This window comes from Cibotium barometz, chromosome 57 (assembly GCF_041138505.1).
Source record: "Cibotium barometz isolate CiBa-2024 chromosome 57, ASM4113850v1, whole genome shotgun sequence".
Classification (NCBI taxonomy): domain Eukaryota; kingdom Viridiplantae; phylum Streptophyta; class Polypodiopsida; order Cyatheales; family Cibotiaceae; genus Cibotium; species Cibotium barometz.
In genome coordinates this window covers 9036485-9051983 of record NC_141102.1, presented here as the reverse complement: position 1 = coordinate 9051983, position 15499 = coordinate 9036485, and the positions used below count along the sequence as shown (strand labels likewise).

At 43.7% G+C, this 15499-nt stretch overlaps 1 protein-coding gene across 1 annotated transcript in view; it reads left to right on the top strand.

Annotated features, from left to right (window-relative positions):
* EMB3011 (RNA helicase family protein) overlaps positions 1-12039 on the top strand; it is a 35625-nt gene extending 23586 nt beyond the window's left edge. The window contains exons 14-17 of the mRNA XM_086791713.1: positions 9626-9802; positions 9922-9983; positions 10077-10229; positions 10314-12039. Of these exons, the coding sequence (XP_086647839.1) occupies positions 9626-9802; positions 9922-9983; positions 10077-10229; positions 10314-11907 (1986 nt within the window). The 3' untranslated portion in view covers positions 11908-12039. The remainder of the gene's footprint in view (positions 1-9625; positions 9803-9921; positions 9984-10076; positions 10230-10313) is intronic.
* Positions 12040-15499: the final 3460 nt, after the last annotated feature.

Genomic DNA, 15499 nt, shown 5'->3' with positions numbered 1-15499 from the left:
TGGCTAGATTTTTACCGACCTGGAAGACTATTCTAGCTACGCAATTAGCACGACAGTTTATCGAGCAATTGTTTAGACTGTACGGGTTACCGCAAGACATAGTCAGTGATAGGGACTCTAAGTTTACGAGTGATTTTTGGAAACTTGTTTTTGAGAAGTTGGAAACAACTTTGAATTTGAGTTCCTCAGATCATCCTTAATCTGATGGCCAGACTGAAAGAGTGAATCAGATTTTGGAGTATATGCTTCGGGCATATGTATCCAAAAGACAGAGGTCATGGGAGGATTATCTTCCTATGTTAGAATTTGCATATAACAGTACTAAGCATACGAGTACAGGTTTTAGTCCTTTCATGCTTATGTATGGTTTTCAACCTAGATCACTTGTTACAGTAGGATTCTCAGGACTTCAGCATGATGCAGCACTCATGTGACAATGTGGGTGTAACACTAGTGCGCACCAATCTGTTGTAAAGAGTCACAATGAGCCAAGAACTTCACAATGACTTCACAATGTCCGTAATTAAGTAGAGAGAGATCACTTACTCATTTTGAGATCGCAAAGCCAATAGCAATTCTCCTTCTTGCTTCTTGAGACCAAGCTAGAGAAAACAAAATAAAGATATTACAATATATTACTTTTAATGTTGCATAAAATCACTCTATGACATTCAAAAGAACATACCTTCGCGCGCTCGAGACATCCATGCCTTCACACGATGATTGCCATCCCAAACAAGAAACTTCTTACCACTGAGATCCTCCCACTCAGTTCCTCTGATTTCATCCTCAAATCTGTCATGTTGTACCACCCAGTATGGTCCCCATTCTTGCAAGTCTATTTGTGTGACCACAAAATACATAGAGCTTCCGGGACGTGTAAGTGAAACTAAAAAAGGAGGAGATGCTTCGACATAGCCATGGCAGTCAAAGGAATCACGAAACACCTCAAGTTGGCTAGAAACTGTACGTATGGCTTCATTTGGAATCAGCCTGCATAAAGGGACCAATGGGGTAGAGGAATTGCCATACTTTACCCAAGTAGCCTTAAGAGGCTCCATCTCTGTCTCAATTGCTAGCTTCTCTCTCCGAAGCTCTATAGTACATAAGGCCTCATATGAGGGACCATCCCACTCACAACCTATGCGTGAGATTGCTCTAATTTTTGTCCTCCATCGAGGAGTCCGCAAAATATTGAAGGACAATCCACACTGCACAAAAAGCTTGGTTATCTCTCTTGTTGCCTCCTTCATGGCAGCCTTTTGAAACCCTGCCTTCACATGTCCTTTCTTCAACAAAAGTAAAGCTGTCCTCTTTGCTCGAGGTTGTGAACTAGGGCTACCCCCAACAATAAAAGTCCCATGATACTTGACTTTGCATGTCACCTATTGTAGAATCTTGCTCTTCCATAGTCATGGCAGCCTCTCTTAAATGCTCATGATCCACGATCTCCTCAACAGGAAGGCCTACTTCCTTAGCCTTCCAAGCCTTAAGGCTTTCATAAATGTGCCTTGGTACGGCCTTGCAAGGTCCCACCCCATGGCCCTTTGTATGTGTGAAGTGTGCCTTCAACCGTGCAGCCTGAGCCTACATACTTGCTCTCCCATGTGACATTGCTCCACAAGGGATCCTGTGCGCGAGGCATCTTGCAAAGTTGCAAGCAGCAAGAGAAATACCCTGTAACCTGTTGCTTGCATAGGTTGTGATAAAATCCTCATTTTAGTTATGGGAAAAAAAGCATGATATAGGCTGCAGGTAGTAGGCTAGAGCAGCTTGTATTATGTATAGTTAATAGTATACTATATAGAAACATAAAACACAATAGTATAGAAACATAAAACACCTAGGCAGCTAGGCTTACCTTGAGACTTGGCACTCGGCAGCAGGCTTGGAGTCTGGACAGTAGTCGTGACTCGTGAAGGTGGGTGGTGGACAGGGCACAACACTCGGCCAACAGTCGTGAAGGCAAACACGTCACAACAGTCGGCCATAGGCTCCTCAACAGTTGGCCACGAATGGACAGGTCATAAGCAGTTGTGAACAGGGCAGATAGGTTAGAGCAGTCGGGAGTCGCCAAGCAGTCGGGTCACGGGTGGAGTCGTGGACAGTAGTCTTCAGTTGGCACAGGCGGCGGCAACGAGAGCCGACAGCTCGAAAGTCGAAACGTGTGCAGCTATGTGAAAGTACACGTCGGGCGAATATGTGATAAGATGTTTTTTTTTTTGATACATAAAAAACGCGTTTCAAAGAATGAAACGTTTCAGTCGTTTCAAATGGACAGAAATGAGTTTCGTTGCTACTATGCCCACTTCTTCTGAGTATTCGGAAGAAGCTTTTATACTAGAGTTCTATGAGGCTCTCCCTAGCAAGTAGAGTGGTGGTGGCGAACCAAGTTCTTATTGCCACCATGTTGTACATCACTTCATGCTGGGCCTTCTCTTGGGCATGTATTGGCTAGGAACATCGATTGATCCAAAACTTCTTATGGGCCGGCAGTGAGACAGGAGGCCAGCTAGGGCCAAGGTGGCATAAAGAGTAAGGTGGCATAAAGAGTGATCATTCAGCCACGTCGTAGAGGGGGCCAGGCCTCATTGACCCTACTATTCAGAGGCGTGCCCTACTGGGCAAGTTGATCGTTAGAGGACTCCTTCCCAGTGGTGAGCCTTGGAAGGACTTCCTCTTGGCCCGGATTTCAGCCTGCACCTCGAGTCTAGGGGGCCCTTGGCCGCAGAGCCCCAGATGGATCTTCACAGAGATGTGGGCCAGCGGCTTTAGTCTAGCTTTTGAGGACAGATTTGTAGCCAGCTTACTTCGAGCTTGGGATCACCTCAGGCTGGCCCTTAGGCAGATAGCTTTGGCAGCCTCAGAGGAGCGGCTTCGACAGCCTTTGGTTTGGAACCCCCCGATCTGTTTACCCAGTGGCCACATGTTGGGGGCCCGACCGCATGTATCATGGGGCGCCTTGAGCATAGGACCAGCCAGGTCCCTTGGAGATTGGATCGCACTCAGGCAATTACCCCTGAAGGTGCAAGAGAGAGGCTTGACAGGGATCTAGGGTAGGGACAGGCTTAGCATCGGCATTGACTCAGCTATCCCTCAAGAGTGGCTGACTCCTATGCCAGACCCGACCCTCCCAGTGTGGCTAGGTGTGCCTACCAGACATGATATTCTCGTGGCGGTCCACGGAGTAGATGAGGGGAGTGGTCTGCCCTCTTTTTTTATTAGATCCCATGGCAGATTAGAGAGATCCGAGCTTCCCTTAGAGGATTTCAGTGGTTGCATCTTTGCATATATTGTGCGGCTAGGCTGCTGGATCTTGATGTGTAACATGACTACTATGTGGAAGCATGCTTAATGATGGTTAACGCAAATCAATAAAGATCAACGCTAATCACATGTTGAGGACAGAGAGAAGTAGAGAGGAGGAGGAGAGAGACTCTTGATCTAACCTACTCCTCCTATATATTACTGAATGAGTAATTACAATGATTGTCATAGATCCAATGTAGATCTAGACTATGAATGCTATGAATGAACTTATGCTTACTGTCCTCCACTGTGCATTAATGGAAACGCTGATTTGGAGATGTACTTGGCTGATCCAAAGTGTTAGACTGCATGTCCTTTGGCTCTGCAATCTCTGTCTTTGAATGATTATGAATGACCCATGAGCTGCCTTTATATAGTAAAGTGATAACAAGTTGTAATTAGGTCGCTTTTCGCTTTTCAGGTCATAAAAAGTCATAAAAAATGTCATAAAATGTGTTCATATTGTGCCCATAATGTCCCAACCATTGGTGCATGTCCTGGGCACCTATAGGGCCACCAAATCGGCTCCAAACTCACCATATACGACCTCTAACTTTGCCCTTAAGGCGATTGTAAGGAATAATCATGTCTACGTGGCACCGGATTAAGGTGTGCACGTGACATTCCCTCCTGCTAAATGGAGCTGGGGTGCACATGATGCGCCTTTGCTCCGTGCTGTCGATTTGACTAGGGACGGGATCTCCCATATGGTGTCTCCATCACTATCTCCTCGAGAACTGTGGGCAATTGAAGTTGCCTCTCTGCCTCTGGAAGCGCTATCGGCATGGTAGACTCCATGAACACATTAGCAACCGAAGTACTTGTCTTCTCCTTCTCGTCAATGGATTCGGAGATAATTGTGGGAACCTCGCAAATTGTGACCTCCTCGATGGCTATGATGATATCGGGAACTCACAAGGAATCTGGAATTGTTTGTGGCTCTGCATGCTCGAACAATTGTACCTCTTGGTTGACCTCGACCTGCAGATCCGACACGGTTTCTAGTGCCTCTTTGGTATCCCTTTGTCCTTTCTTCTACTGTGGTACTCTTCTCCTCTTCCTTGGTCTTTACCACACTTGCTTCCACTGGAGTACTTTGACTCATCATGGCGAAAAGCTTCTTTATTTCTTTCCAATACTCTTCTTCACGTCTTTCGTCGTCTTTTCTTCTTTGCCTTGCTTCTTCTTCACGTTGTTCCCTTCGGCGATTTTGGTCTTCACATTCTTGTTGGTAAATCTTTTCCTTTTTTTTTCCCCCCGAGAAAAAGATACTTCAGTTCGTTAAAGAAAAAACAGCCACAAAGAGCTAAGTACAACCACGAAGGGCTAAATACAAGCTCGCCTCATATAAGGGCGGGAAACAAGTGATCATAAGGGGAAAAGACGCTTTTTCTCCGGTTGGCTCCTCTATGAGGAGAAGGCTTTCTCATGCAGGGGGAGGGGGGGGGGAAACAACCACACAGGTGGTCTGTAATGCCAAATGGGGTCGCCGCCTCTATGTGTGAGGAAAGGGCCAGGCCTCCAAAGTCTCAAGAAGGCTTCCCGCCGCTGCCGCATGTGGTCAGAACCTCCCTGTAGCTTCCCCCACTGATTGCGGAGGGTGTGAATGATGTCGAGCCATATGCTCCTGATGGTCTTAGCTGGCGGAGTGTGGGTACCCTCCATGGCCTCGCTACATCTAGCATGCCAGATGTGCCAGGTTGCTATGCTATTGCAAATCTCCCATCGCTGGCATAAGCTTGGTCGCTAGACACTTGCAGGTGGGGTTGTGATTGGTACTACTGCAATACGATGGTGGGAAACATGAAGGGCAAGGCCTCCCCCATCCTCCTCGTAAGTCCTGACCACTGTAGCCTCGGTGGCCCAAGCGACAATACCCCAAGTAATGATCCGGGTCGATGCCCTGTCCATAGCGAAGTTGCGGAGAATCCGCTGCCAAACCTGCTGAGCCTTCAGGCAATCCCAAAGGCAATGTCGCTGAGACTCTTGGGGTTTGCCGCACCTCGGGCAAGCTGCTGATTGACCTCCGATTGCCACCCACCGCTAGACTCCTGTGTGCCGTCAGCCAAAGGAAAAGAGTGATCTATGCAGCTGAAAGCTATCCCAAAGCCTCTTCGAGAAATCTGAAAGGAAGCGCTGTGATAGGCCTTGAGACTGCCAGTGTGCTGCTGCTGCCGGTGTGCCATTTATCTCTGGCATTTGGATCCTGCGGCCGAGCCGGGCGAAGAAAGGAGACTGGAAGCCTGTCTGTCCCCGGGCATTTTCCCTTGGTAAGTGCCATCAATGCCTCCGCCAACTCCTCAGCAGTAAATGGTGTCAAGAATGACCCAAGAGAAGGGGGAACCACCTCCATCGTATGCCGCTAGACCCTCTCGCGTGCGTCCACCACGTGAGATGTTGGGGCACTAGTGAGGAGGGATCAAAAAAAGTCCGTGCGCGATGGCTCTCACCTGGCGTGGATCTGAAACAATAGCTCCATCTTGGCCACGGAACCTGCAAATACCATCTCTCCTCTTGTGGGGTCCAGCTATCTCAAAGAAATCCCCTGTGACTTTGTCGCCTACCTGAGTCCAAAAAGAGGCCCTGTCATGATACCTGTACTTCACCCGCCTCTCCTGTATGGATCTAATCTCTGTGCGAGCTGTCACAAAATTCCTCACAGTTTCTGTTTTCAACTGCTCATGTGTGGCATATGGAGCCTGACATGACATACATGTATGGTTGGTGGAGCTTGACATGGTGTGTCTGTATGGCTTATGGAGCTTGACATGATAGTACATGTGTGGCTTGTGGGGCCTACATGGTGTACATGTATGGCTTATGGAGCCTGACATGATGTGATTCCCTGGGACTAGCTAACCTGGAGATCTTCTGTATTTATGTTCTAGGATCATGAGCCCTGGACATTTTAGCTGATACAATTGAGTAGATGGGTGTTTCTTCCAGTCTAGTTGCACTCGTGTGTGCATGACTTTGATTTTATATTTGGATGACTTGTCTTGTTTGCATGGACAATGCTTGTGATTACTGCTTGTGTTGTCCATGGGACCGGGGACACCTGGGCACCCTGTGGACATGTATGTGCACACTTGTTTGGGATTGACAGGTGGTTTACGTGTGTTTTGTAGGTGGTAAGTGTCCCTAAAAACCCAATTTACAGCTTTATGATTTTACATACTAATAATTATGGGTGCAAGTTCACACACACACTTATAAGTGACCGGACAACTTATAAGTTGTACACACTAGACAGGACTTATTCAAGACATGTGGCAGCCATAAGGCGGGCACCAGACCTGATTTGTACCAACCACTTGTAGGTGCCTCCTTTTGGACCAATAAAGCACACGATTAAGCTATTTTCAGCGGAGAAGCTCTATTACTGGAGGAAAACTCAGATTTGGAGTAGGCGCATGCTTTTCTGTGTGCATGGGAGCTGGTCAACTGGTTCTACAGGTTGTTACAGCCATCTACCACTACAGATACCCACCAAGTGTATGGGAGATGCTGGCCGACTCCTACTGGATGCTTCCCCACTGCTGGCCGACTGTTTAACAGCCCTGAAAAGCGGCTGGTCAGGTCATACAACAGGGAGAAGAGCTGGTCGATTCATTTGGACAGATTCTCTACTGATTCGAGACCTTCAGGCTTGTGTACTGCTGCTGGTCGCTTTCTTTTGTGGCTAATGAGAGCCGGTCGACTGCTGTAAACAGCCCTTCAAGGTTGGTCGACTTGCTATGTGAGCCATACAGGAGGAAGGTGAAGATGTAGGGTTGTCCCGGGCTGATGTGGGAGTGCTATGGGCTGTCCATGGTTGTGCTTGATGCCGGGAATGCTCTCGTGCTGAGAATCGGCATCGAATTAAGTATATGTTTTTTGTTTTGCTTTCATACTGTACTGGAAGAGATAGGTGCTAGCTAGTGGAGAATCCCTGGGCAAACTCCACCCGTGAAGTTGTATTTGGAAGCAGACTCCTTTTTGGTAATCTAACCATAAAAAGGGGGAGGGGGGGGTGTCAGCCCATCTTTTGGCCCCTAGTGTGGTGTACTGTGCAGAGTTGTCATCCTTCTTTCATCTGGCATGCTTATGTGTATTTTTCAGTTTTCATGATTGATAAGATTTCGGTGTTACAGTTGTCCTTCCGTTTACATTGGTATCAGAGCAAGGCTTTCTACAAAGCTTGTGCCTTATACGATGCTGGATATGGCTGTAGGGAGTCATTATCCGTGAGAGAAGGTTGGGATTCTGAGGTAGCCCTCGTCTTATTGTTGCGCCTCGAAAGAGGTTACTTTTAGTTTAGGCGACCATGAGCGTGTGGAAAGACTTCGTGGCCCTCTTGTCTCTGTAGGGGCACTCTTGCACCCTTGCAGTCTATTCAGTATTATACTTGGGAAGCTGGTAGAGAGTGATTCCGGGGCACGGAAATTCTTCTCTTTCTGGAAATCTGGTAGATATCCCTTGGTTTCCCTCTTCTCTTGACATGGCTCTGTCACCCCAAGAAAGTTTCTTCAAGAGAAATCTTGCTCTGATACCACTGTAAGCCCAGCGGGGCGTGCCGTGATAGACTCAACCACATATCCAAGAGATAGAGAGAGAAAGGGGAGAGAGAAAAAAGCAATGGGGACCTTGCATAGTACACCACACTGAGAGGGGAACAGGCCCTGTCCCCTTTTATGAATTTATTCGAGAACAATCCATGTGCATGTTGGCCAGGATCAATACAATCAATGAATACAAAACAAACAAATATGCCGATGTGGGATATCCAAGTCGATGTCAAGGCACAAGTTCTCTGATGTTGAGCACACCACGAGGATGACCCACAAGTATCTCTCACCGGGCTAGTACCATATCCAATATCCAAATCCAATGAATCCAAGTCCAATAAATCCAAATCCAAGTTCATATCCACGTCCAAGTCCAATAAATCCAATGAATCCAATAAATCCAATGAATCCAAGTCCAATAAATCCAAATCCAAGTTCATATCCATGTCCAAGTCCAAGTCCAAGTCCAAGTTCTAGTTCCAATCCAAGTTCTAGTCCAAGTTCTAGTCCAATCCAATGATAAGTCCAAATCCAAGTCCAAGTCCAGATCCAAGTCCAAGAGTCACTCGCTCATCCCATGAGTAATCTCCACAACTCCTACAGCCTTGTTGATGAAAAAAACCATAGAAAAGCTTTTTTTGGCAAGAAAACTGATATAAAACCTACTTTAATGGTTTTCGGGTGATAAAATCTCGAAAAAGCAGTTTTTAGGGTTTCTGAAATTTTCGGCCCGTACATGCCCGTACGGCCGTACAAATCCGTACAACCGTACGGGTAGAAGATGATGTGGCATTGCAGTTGATGGGGTGCTTTGAATTAGTGGGCAGCAATGAAAAATTCCATGATTTGGTTCATGATCAAGTAGATGATGATCTCCACGCTCCAACGAAGATGGCAATGTGATGAAGAGGTTCTTCTTCAACTTGATGCTCAAGAGAGGCTCATGCTTCTTTTATACTTGGGGAAGCCTTGCTTTTTGCCAAAAAGTGATGCTTTTGCCTTTTACTTTGCTTTTGGTCTTTTTAATAGTAAAATATTACTCAACTTTAGTCAAAAGTTCTTGTTTTGCTTTTCTAGCTTTAGGGCCTTGCTTTTTGGCCCTGGACCTGCTTTTTGAAATAGCGGCTTTTAGCTTTTTGGTCCGGCTAAGTGTCCTCTTTCAAATGGTGTCCTTGGCTCGCAGTCAACCTAGTTTGACTTTTTACTTTTTCATGCTTTTTGACCAAAACTGGTGCTTTTTCTTAATCAAACCTTATGGACCTTGTCCCCGTGTCTTCTTCCACGTGTCTGGTGTCCGGGCATGGGTTTCATCATGTGAACAAGAGCTAGGAGGGCCAAATAGTTACAGAAGGGACATCAAATTCAGCATACGCTTTGTTTTTGTTTTCATATTGTATTGGAAGAAGCAGGTGCTAGCCATTGGAGAATTCTTGGGCACCGCAAAGTTGTATCTGAAGCAGACTCCTTTTTGGTATAAAAGGAGCGCGCTGGGGGAGGGGGGGTTTCAGCCCATCTTCTGGCCCCTAGTGTGGTGTATTGTGCAGAGCAGCTATCTCTCTCTCTCTTATCTGGCATGCTTGTGTGTTTAATCAGTTTTCATGATTGATAAGATTTCCGTGTTACAGCTGCCCTTCCGTTACATTTGTTAATGTGCTTGCTTGTCAGAGTTGTGGGACATCTTTTGGTTTTCTAGACTGATGGGTTTTTGCTTCGTGGATTGGTTTGAATGAGCAAGTTTAGCACTCATTCTCATCTTTATTTGTAAACAGTACTTACACGAGGATGGACTTTCAACCTATGGCATGATAGGGTGCACCCAGCCGCGTCGAGTGGCGGCAATGAGTGTTGCAAAAAGAGTGAGTGAAGAGATGGAATGTGAGCTGGGTGATAAGGTCGGGTATGCCATCCGCTTTGAAGATGTCACCGGTCCAAACACCATCATCAAGGTATGTCATGCTGATTCATAGTTTGTCTGTATAATATTGATTTCGAGTGGTTTTTGGTAAGACATTGTGCTCTATCGTGATGTGTTCTTTCTAAACTATGAGTAAATGCTGTCATACAGTATATGACAGATGGGGTTCTTCTGCGTGAAACTCTACGAGAAGCTGAACTTGATCAGTACAGGTGATGTTATTGCTTTTTATTTTTTCTGCAAGGATTCTATAGACCTTTGGCAAGAGCTGGTTGCTTAATAGGTTTTCTATGCTAAACTTGCAGTGCAGTTATTATGGATGAAGCACATGAAAGGTCTCTGAATACAGATGTCCTGTTTGGGATTCTGAAACAAGTGGTTGCCCGCCGCAGAGATTTCAAGCTGATTGTGACCTCTGCAACTCTTAATGCCCAGAAATTCTCAGATTTCTTCGGAAGGTAAGTTGTTATTTGTCATTCTGTGGAGTACTACACAAGAGTAAATGGTTGATATCTGAAGCCCCCTTTTTTTTTTCAATGCAGTGTCCCAGTTTTCCACATACCTGGGCGAACATTTCCTGTGAATATCCTATTTAGCAAGACTCCCTCTGAGGACTATGTTGATGCTGCTGTAAAGCAAGCCATGGTTATTCATATGACATGTGGCCCAGGTGATATCCTCATATTTATGACTGGGCAGGATGAGATAGAAACGGCATGCTATGCTCTAGCGGAACGCATGCAACAGCTGGAGGCTAGTGCCAAAAACTCAGCAGCTCCTCTGGCGATTCTCCCTATATATTCTCAGCTTCCATCTGATTTGCAAGCCAAGATCTTTCAGAAGGCAGAAGAGGGTGTTCGGAAGTGTGTTGTGGCAACTAATATTGCTGAGACCTCTCTCACTGTTGATGGGATTCTTTTTGTCATTGATTCTGGGTATGGAAAGTTCAAGGTTTACAATCCACGCATGGGAATGGATGCCCTTCAGGTGTTTCCTTGTAGTCAGGCAGCGGCCAATCAGCGATCTGGCAGGGCAGGCAGAACAGGACCTGGTACTTGCTACCGTCTGTACACAGAAACTGCTTACCTGAATGAAATGCTGCCCAACCCTGTCCCTGAAATCCAGCGAACAAATTTGGGAAATGTAGTCCTGCTGCTCAAGTCCCTGAACATAGACAATCTTTTGGATTTTGACTTCATGGACCCTCCACCTCAGGATAATATATTGAACTCCATGTATCAGCTGTGGGTTCTAGGAGCCCTTGATAATGTAGGCGGCTTGGCCCCTCTAGGAAGAAAAATGGTGGAGTTTCCACTCGACCCCCCTCTAGCCAAAATGCTGTTAATGGGAGACGAGCTTCAGTGCTTGAATGAAGTTTTGACTATAGTATCGATGCTGTCGGTACCTTCTGTCTTTTTCAGGCCTAAAGATCGAGCTGAAGAGAGTGATGCAGCTAGAGAGAAGTTTTTTGTGCCAGAGAGTGATCATCTCACTTTATTAAATGTATACAAGCAGTGGAAGGCAAATCAGTACCGGGGCGACTGGTGTAATGACCATTTTCTACATGTTAAAGGTTTAAGGAAAGCCCGTGAGGTGCGTTCCCAGCTCCTGGATATTCTGAAGTCTCAAAAGATCCCTCTTTCTTCATGCGGGTCTGACTGGGATGTTATACGCAAGGCCATTTGTTCTGCATATTTTCATAATGCTGCTCGGTTGAAAGGTGTAGGGGAGTATGTCAATTGCAGAACGGGCATGCCTTGCCACTTGCATCCGAGCAGTGCTCTGTATGGGCTTGGCTACACACCCGAACACATAGTCTACCATGAACTAGTTCTCACAACCAAGGAATACATGCAGTGTGTAACTGCAGTGGAACCACAGTGGTTGGCTGAGCTTGGACCAATGTTTTTCTCCATCAAAGACTCAAATACTTCACGGCTTGAGCAGCGCCGCAAGCAAAAAGAAGAGAAATCAGTTATGGAGCAGGAAATGGAAGAGCTTCGCAGGAAACAGTTGGAAGCGCTGGCACAGAAGCAAGAGAAAGAAAAGGCGGTTCGCTCTAAGCAAAGGCAGTCCATAGTCACTCCTGGGATGAAGCAACATAGAACGCCATCAATAAAGAAGTTTGGACTGTAACAAACACTTCATAGCCTTGAAGCCCCCTTATATGTTGTACACTAGAACATTGGTGTGACTGTTTTACATCATTCACAATTTTGTCATGCACCATACCAAAGTGGTAAAAAATATTAGCAGTTGCAAAGTTAACAATGATTTAACATAAGAAGTCGCGTCCCGTGCATCTTAGCCAAGCTCTAGAGGAGCAAACATACACGAAGGCCTCCCTGTGCATCACATGAGGGAACCATGATGTACTATGTATATCCTGAGAGGAAATTGACTACACTTCATTGGCTTTGCTCTTTGGTGCTAAAAGCGTTTACCATAGGAACCGAGCATGTGTTGTTTGATCTACAAACACTCCAATACATGGCGTGAGTAGGTATTTTGTAGCATCTCACTAAGCTCTCTTTAAGCTTTCGGCAGTCAGTGGCATGCACAGGTCTGGTTGATTTCCTGGATCTTTATACCACTGTATTGTAGACTCAGATTCTGATTTAAGACAGTCAAGGGAAGCACAAAGCTTCTAGGAAAAGCCAAGCACCTTTATCCCAGCAGCAAGAAAGACATGCATATTTTAGCATCTATTTTTTCTATTGATTAATCCATCTTGGCAAGGCTGCCTTAATCAATCCAAGGTCCAGACTTTAGGACCATCAATAAAAGGTTATCAAAACGCTTGGGACTTGCATCTCTATAACTACACCCAACTTTATCATCTCAAATTTCTACCCAAATACTTATGTATTTGTGTGTTCCTAGATTTTTTTTCTCTTCTTTTCTTCTCAATAAACAAGGCGACAGTGCTTTCTTTCCATTAATTGGAGATTAATTTATTGATTAAGCTATAACATAAGTTTTAAAAAACTCATATTTACACAAGCTTCAAAGCCTTCTTTATCCTACAAAAAGAAAGGAAGTTTTACCAAAGCAAATACTTAGCAATTGCGGAAGACTCACACGCTGGTGCCTCTACAAGGTTTTATGAACCTTTTTAACATCTTCAACGAGTTGATTTTTTGACATCAACAAATATTATTTCTCCCACTTGTTCTTCGACATACGAGCTTCCAACTTCTTACAAATTGCGGGTGAAAGCTAAGTATTGTCATTATTTCAACAAATTTTTCACTTTTATATTTAAAATTTACAACCTTTATTTTTTCACATCTTTAAAAAAAAAAAAATCATGAATCTTCTACCCCCAACCATTCAAAAGCATCTCTCCAACTAAATTCAAAGGATTCCAAAGATCCAAGACAAGCAACATGAGTCTTTCAAAAGTTTTGTCGAGGTTTTCTTTTTACAGATTTCATCAAGGGTTGCTATTTATCACTAGTCAACCATGATGACGACAACTTCTCTTTCGAGTAAGAGGAAAATTCTCAACATCAAGGTATTTATGATAATCCAGGTCTAAACTTCTTGAAAATCAAAGTATATTACACTTAGAATAAAGATGATTGATGATGATGAGAACAAGACTACCACGACGTCTACTCAGCTCTTGAGGTAACATATTTATTTCATTGGATTATTTCTACATTAAATTTTATTTAAGACTTTTTTTTGGGGTAAATTTTAAGGAGAGTTTTTATGCATCAAAAGTAGAATTTCTTGGAGAAATTTGTCCTTCCATCTTGAACTATACTTTATGAATTTTTCACTATGTATTAGTCTTATGGTATGAGATACGAGAATTTCTCGTGGTATGGGACACTAGAATTTATTACACATAGAAGTCTTTAATACAATGTATTTTGTTATAATTAGAGAAGATACTTGAATTTATATATTATACGACAATTGATCTTCTTTACTCACAATAAGAAAACACGCAACTAAAAGGTCAGTTACTTATCCAAGCAGGAGGGATGTTACTAATGTCCACCCTTCAGTTGTACGAGGATGCCTGGACACTAGTGTGACATCCTAGTGAGTTGGTATCGTGGGTGACACCACAATAAATACTAGTTTTCTAGTGCTATTGGTATAGCTTGAGACCATGCTTGATGGCTGTGTGTTGTTGAGGTGTAACAAGTAGTGTCATGCTTGACAATTGTATTGTGGTCAAAGTGAAACAAGTGGACTATGCTAGACAATTGCACACGGTCGAAGTGGAACAAGTGGTTTATATAATTGATGTGCCATGCTAATTGAAAGTGTAACAAGTGGCAATACACTCCATGTTAGATGATGTGTATAATGATACTCTCATCGTAGTGAAACAAGTGGTAAGTGTATGTTGTGTTTGTGCTTATTAACGTTTCATATTGGGATTAAATATAGAGAAGGACAATTAATTGGAACAACTAATATGTTTAGGTTTGAGAGATAGGTGATGAGCAGTGCGCGTGTCGCACATAAGGGCTCTTGTCTATATCATATTATTTTGTATTATTATTTGTGATTTGATGATGAGTGCGAGGGTCACCGATTTAGGTGTCACACGAGTTTTATTGTTAGAGTCCATGTTCACCCTAGTCTTTGAGCCATGCCTTTGTGCTTTTGATCCATGTTCGATCAATGAACCTCTGAGTCTCTTTGTGGTATTCCATGTCCATAAGAACCTGTGAGCAATGTTCGGACCTCTGAGTTTACCTTGTAGGTTATGACGTCGATAGCGAACGAGCACGATGTTGTTCTTGTAGCATTTTCTTCTACACAATTGAGGACAATTGTTTTTTCAAACGGGAGGACTGTTATATTTTATCATATTTTTGATGCATAATAATCATAGAAAAATATGATTGATTAAATGTGTGTAGAAACCAGCTTAATAAATGGAATGTGCGAATGTGCACGAGGTTATTAGATATGTGAATATGCACAAGGTTATTTTATGAGTTATTTTTATTATCAAATATTTATACATATTATTTATGCACGCTTGTATGTGGCGTTGCTATATTCCTAGCACATAAGTTAGAAGAGTTTTGATTATTTACACTTAATGTGTGAATAAGCTCTAGTACTTGAGCTATTTTTGTAAAAGTGAAAAAGAAAGCCCAATTTTGTACGCACAACTATTAATAGCTCCTTGGGCTGTATATTGAATATAATTCTAAAAAATACTCATGTCGTGGAAGTGAAGCTATACGTATGAGGACGAGAGATTGCACCTAATAGTGTCTTGATGGTGATGTTGTTCTATTTTCTCTTATTTTATGCTATGCTATGCTCAATCATATACATTTGATTCAAGTCTATGTTTGAATCTTTGATGTATTTGCGAGTTTTTAATTATTTCTTCAAGAAGTACAAAAGGTCTTGTGACAAATTCTCTCAATAAGAATAGTGAAATCGTCCCAAATTTCCATCTATTTTCCACTAGCATCTATCACATCAATGTGTCTAGGAGTTTGTAGGTTGTCCCAAGGATATCCAAGTTTTCTCAGACACGATGATGTAACTAGCTTTAGGACTAATCACCACTTTTTTCCATTGGAACAATCTCTCCCATAAGAAAATCTAGCCAAAATTTGGTAGGTTTTTCAAATGGAATCATGGATGTCTCAATTTCACATGCTAGCCCTTGTACTTAGAGGGCTATCGTCGATGATGAGGCTCAATGTAGGTTCACGAAAGGGCAATGCCTATGTGTCGA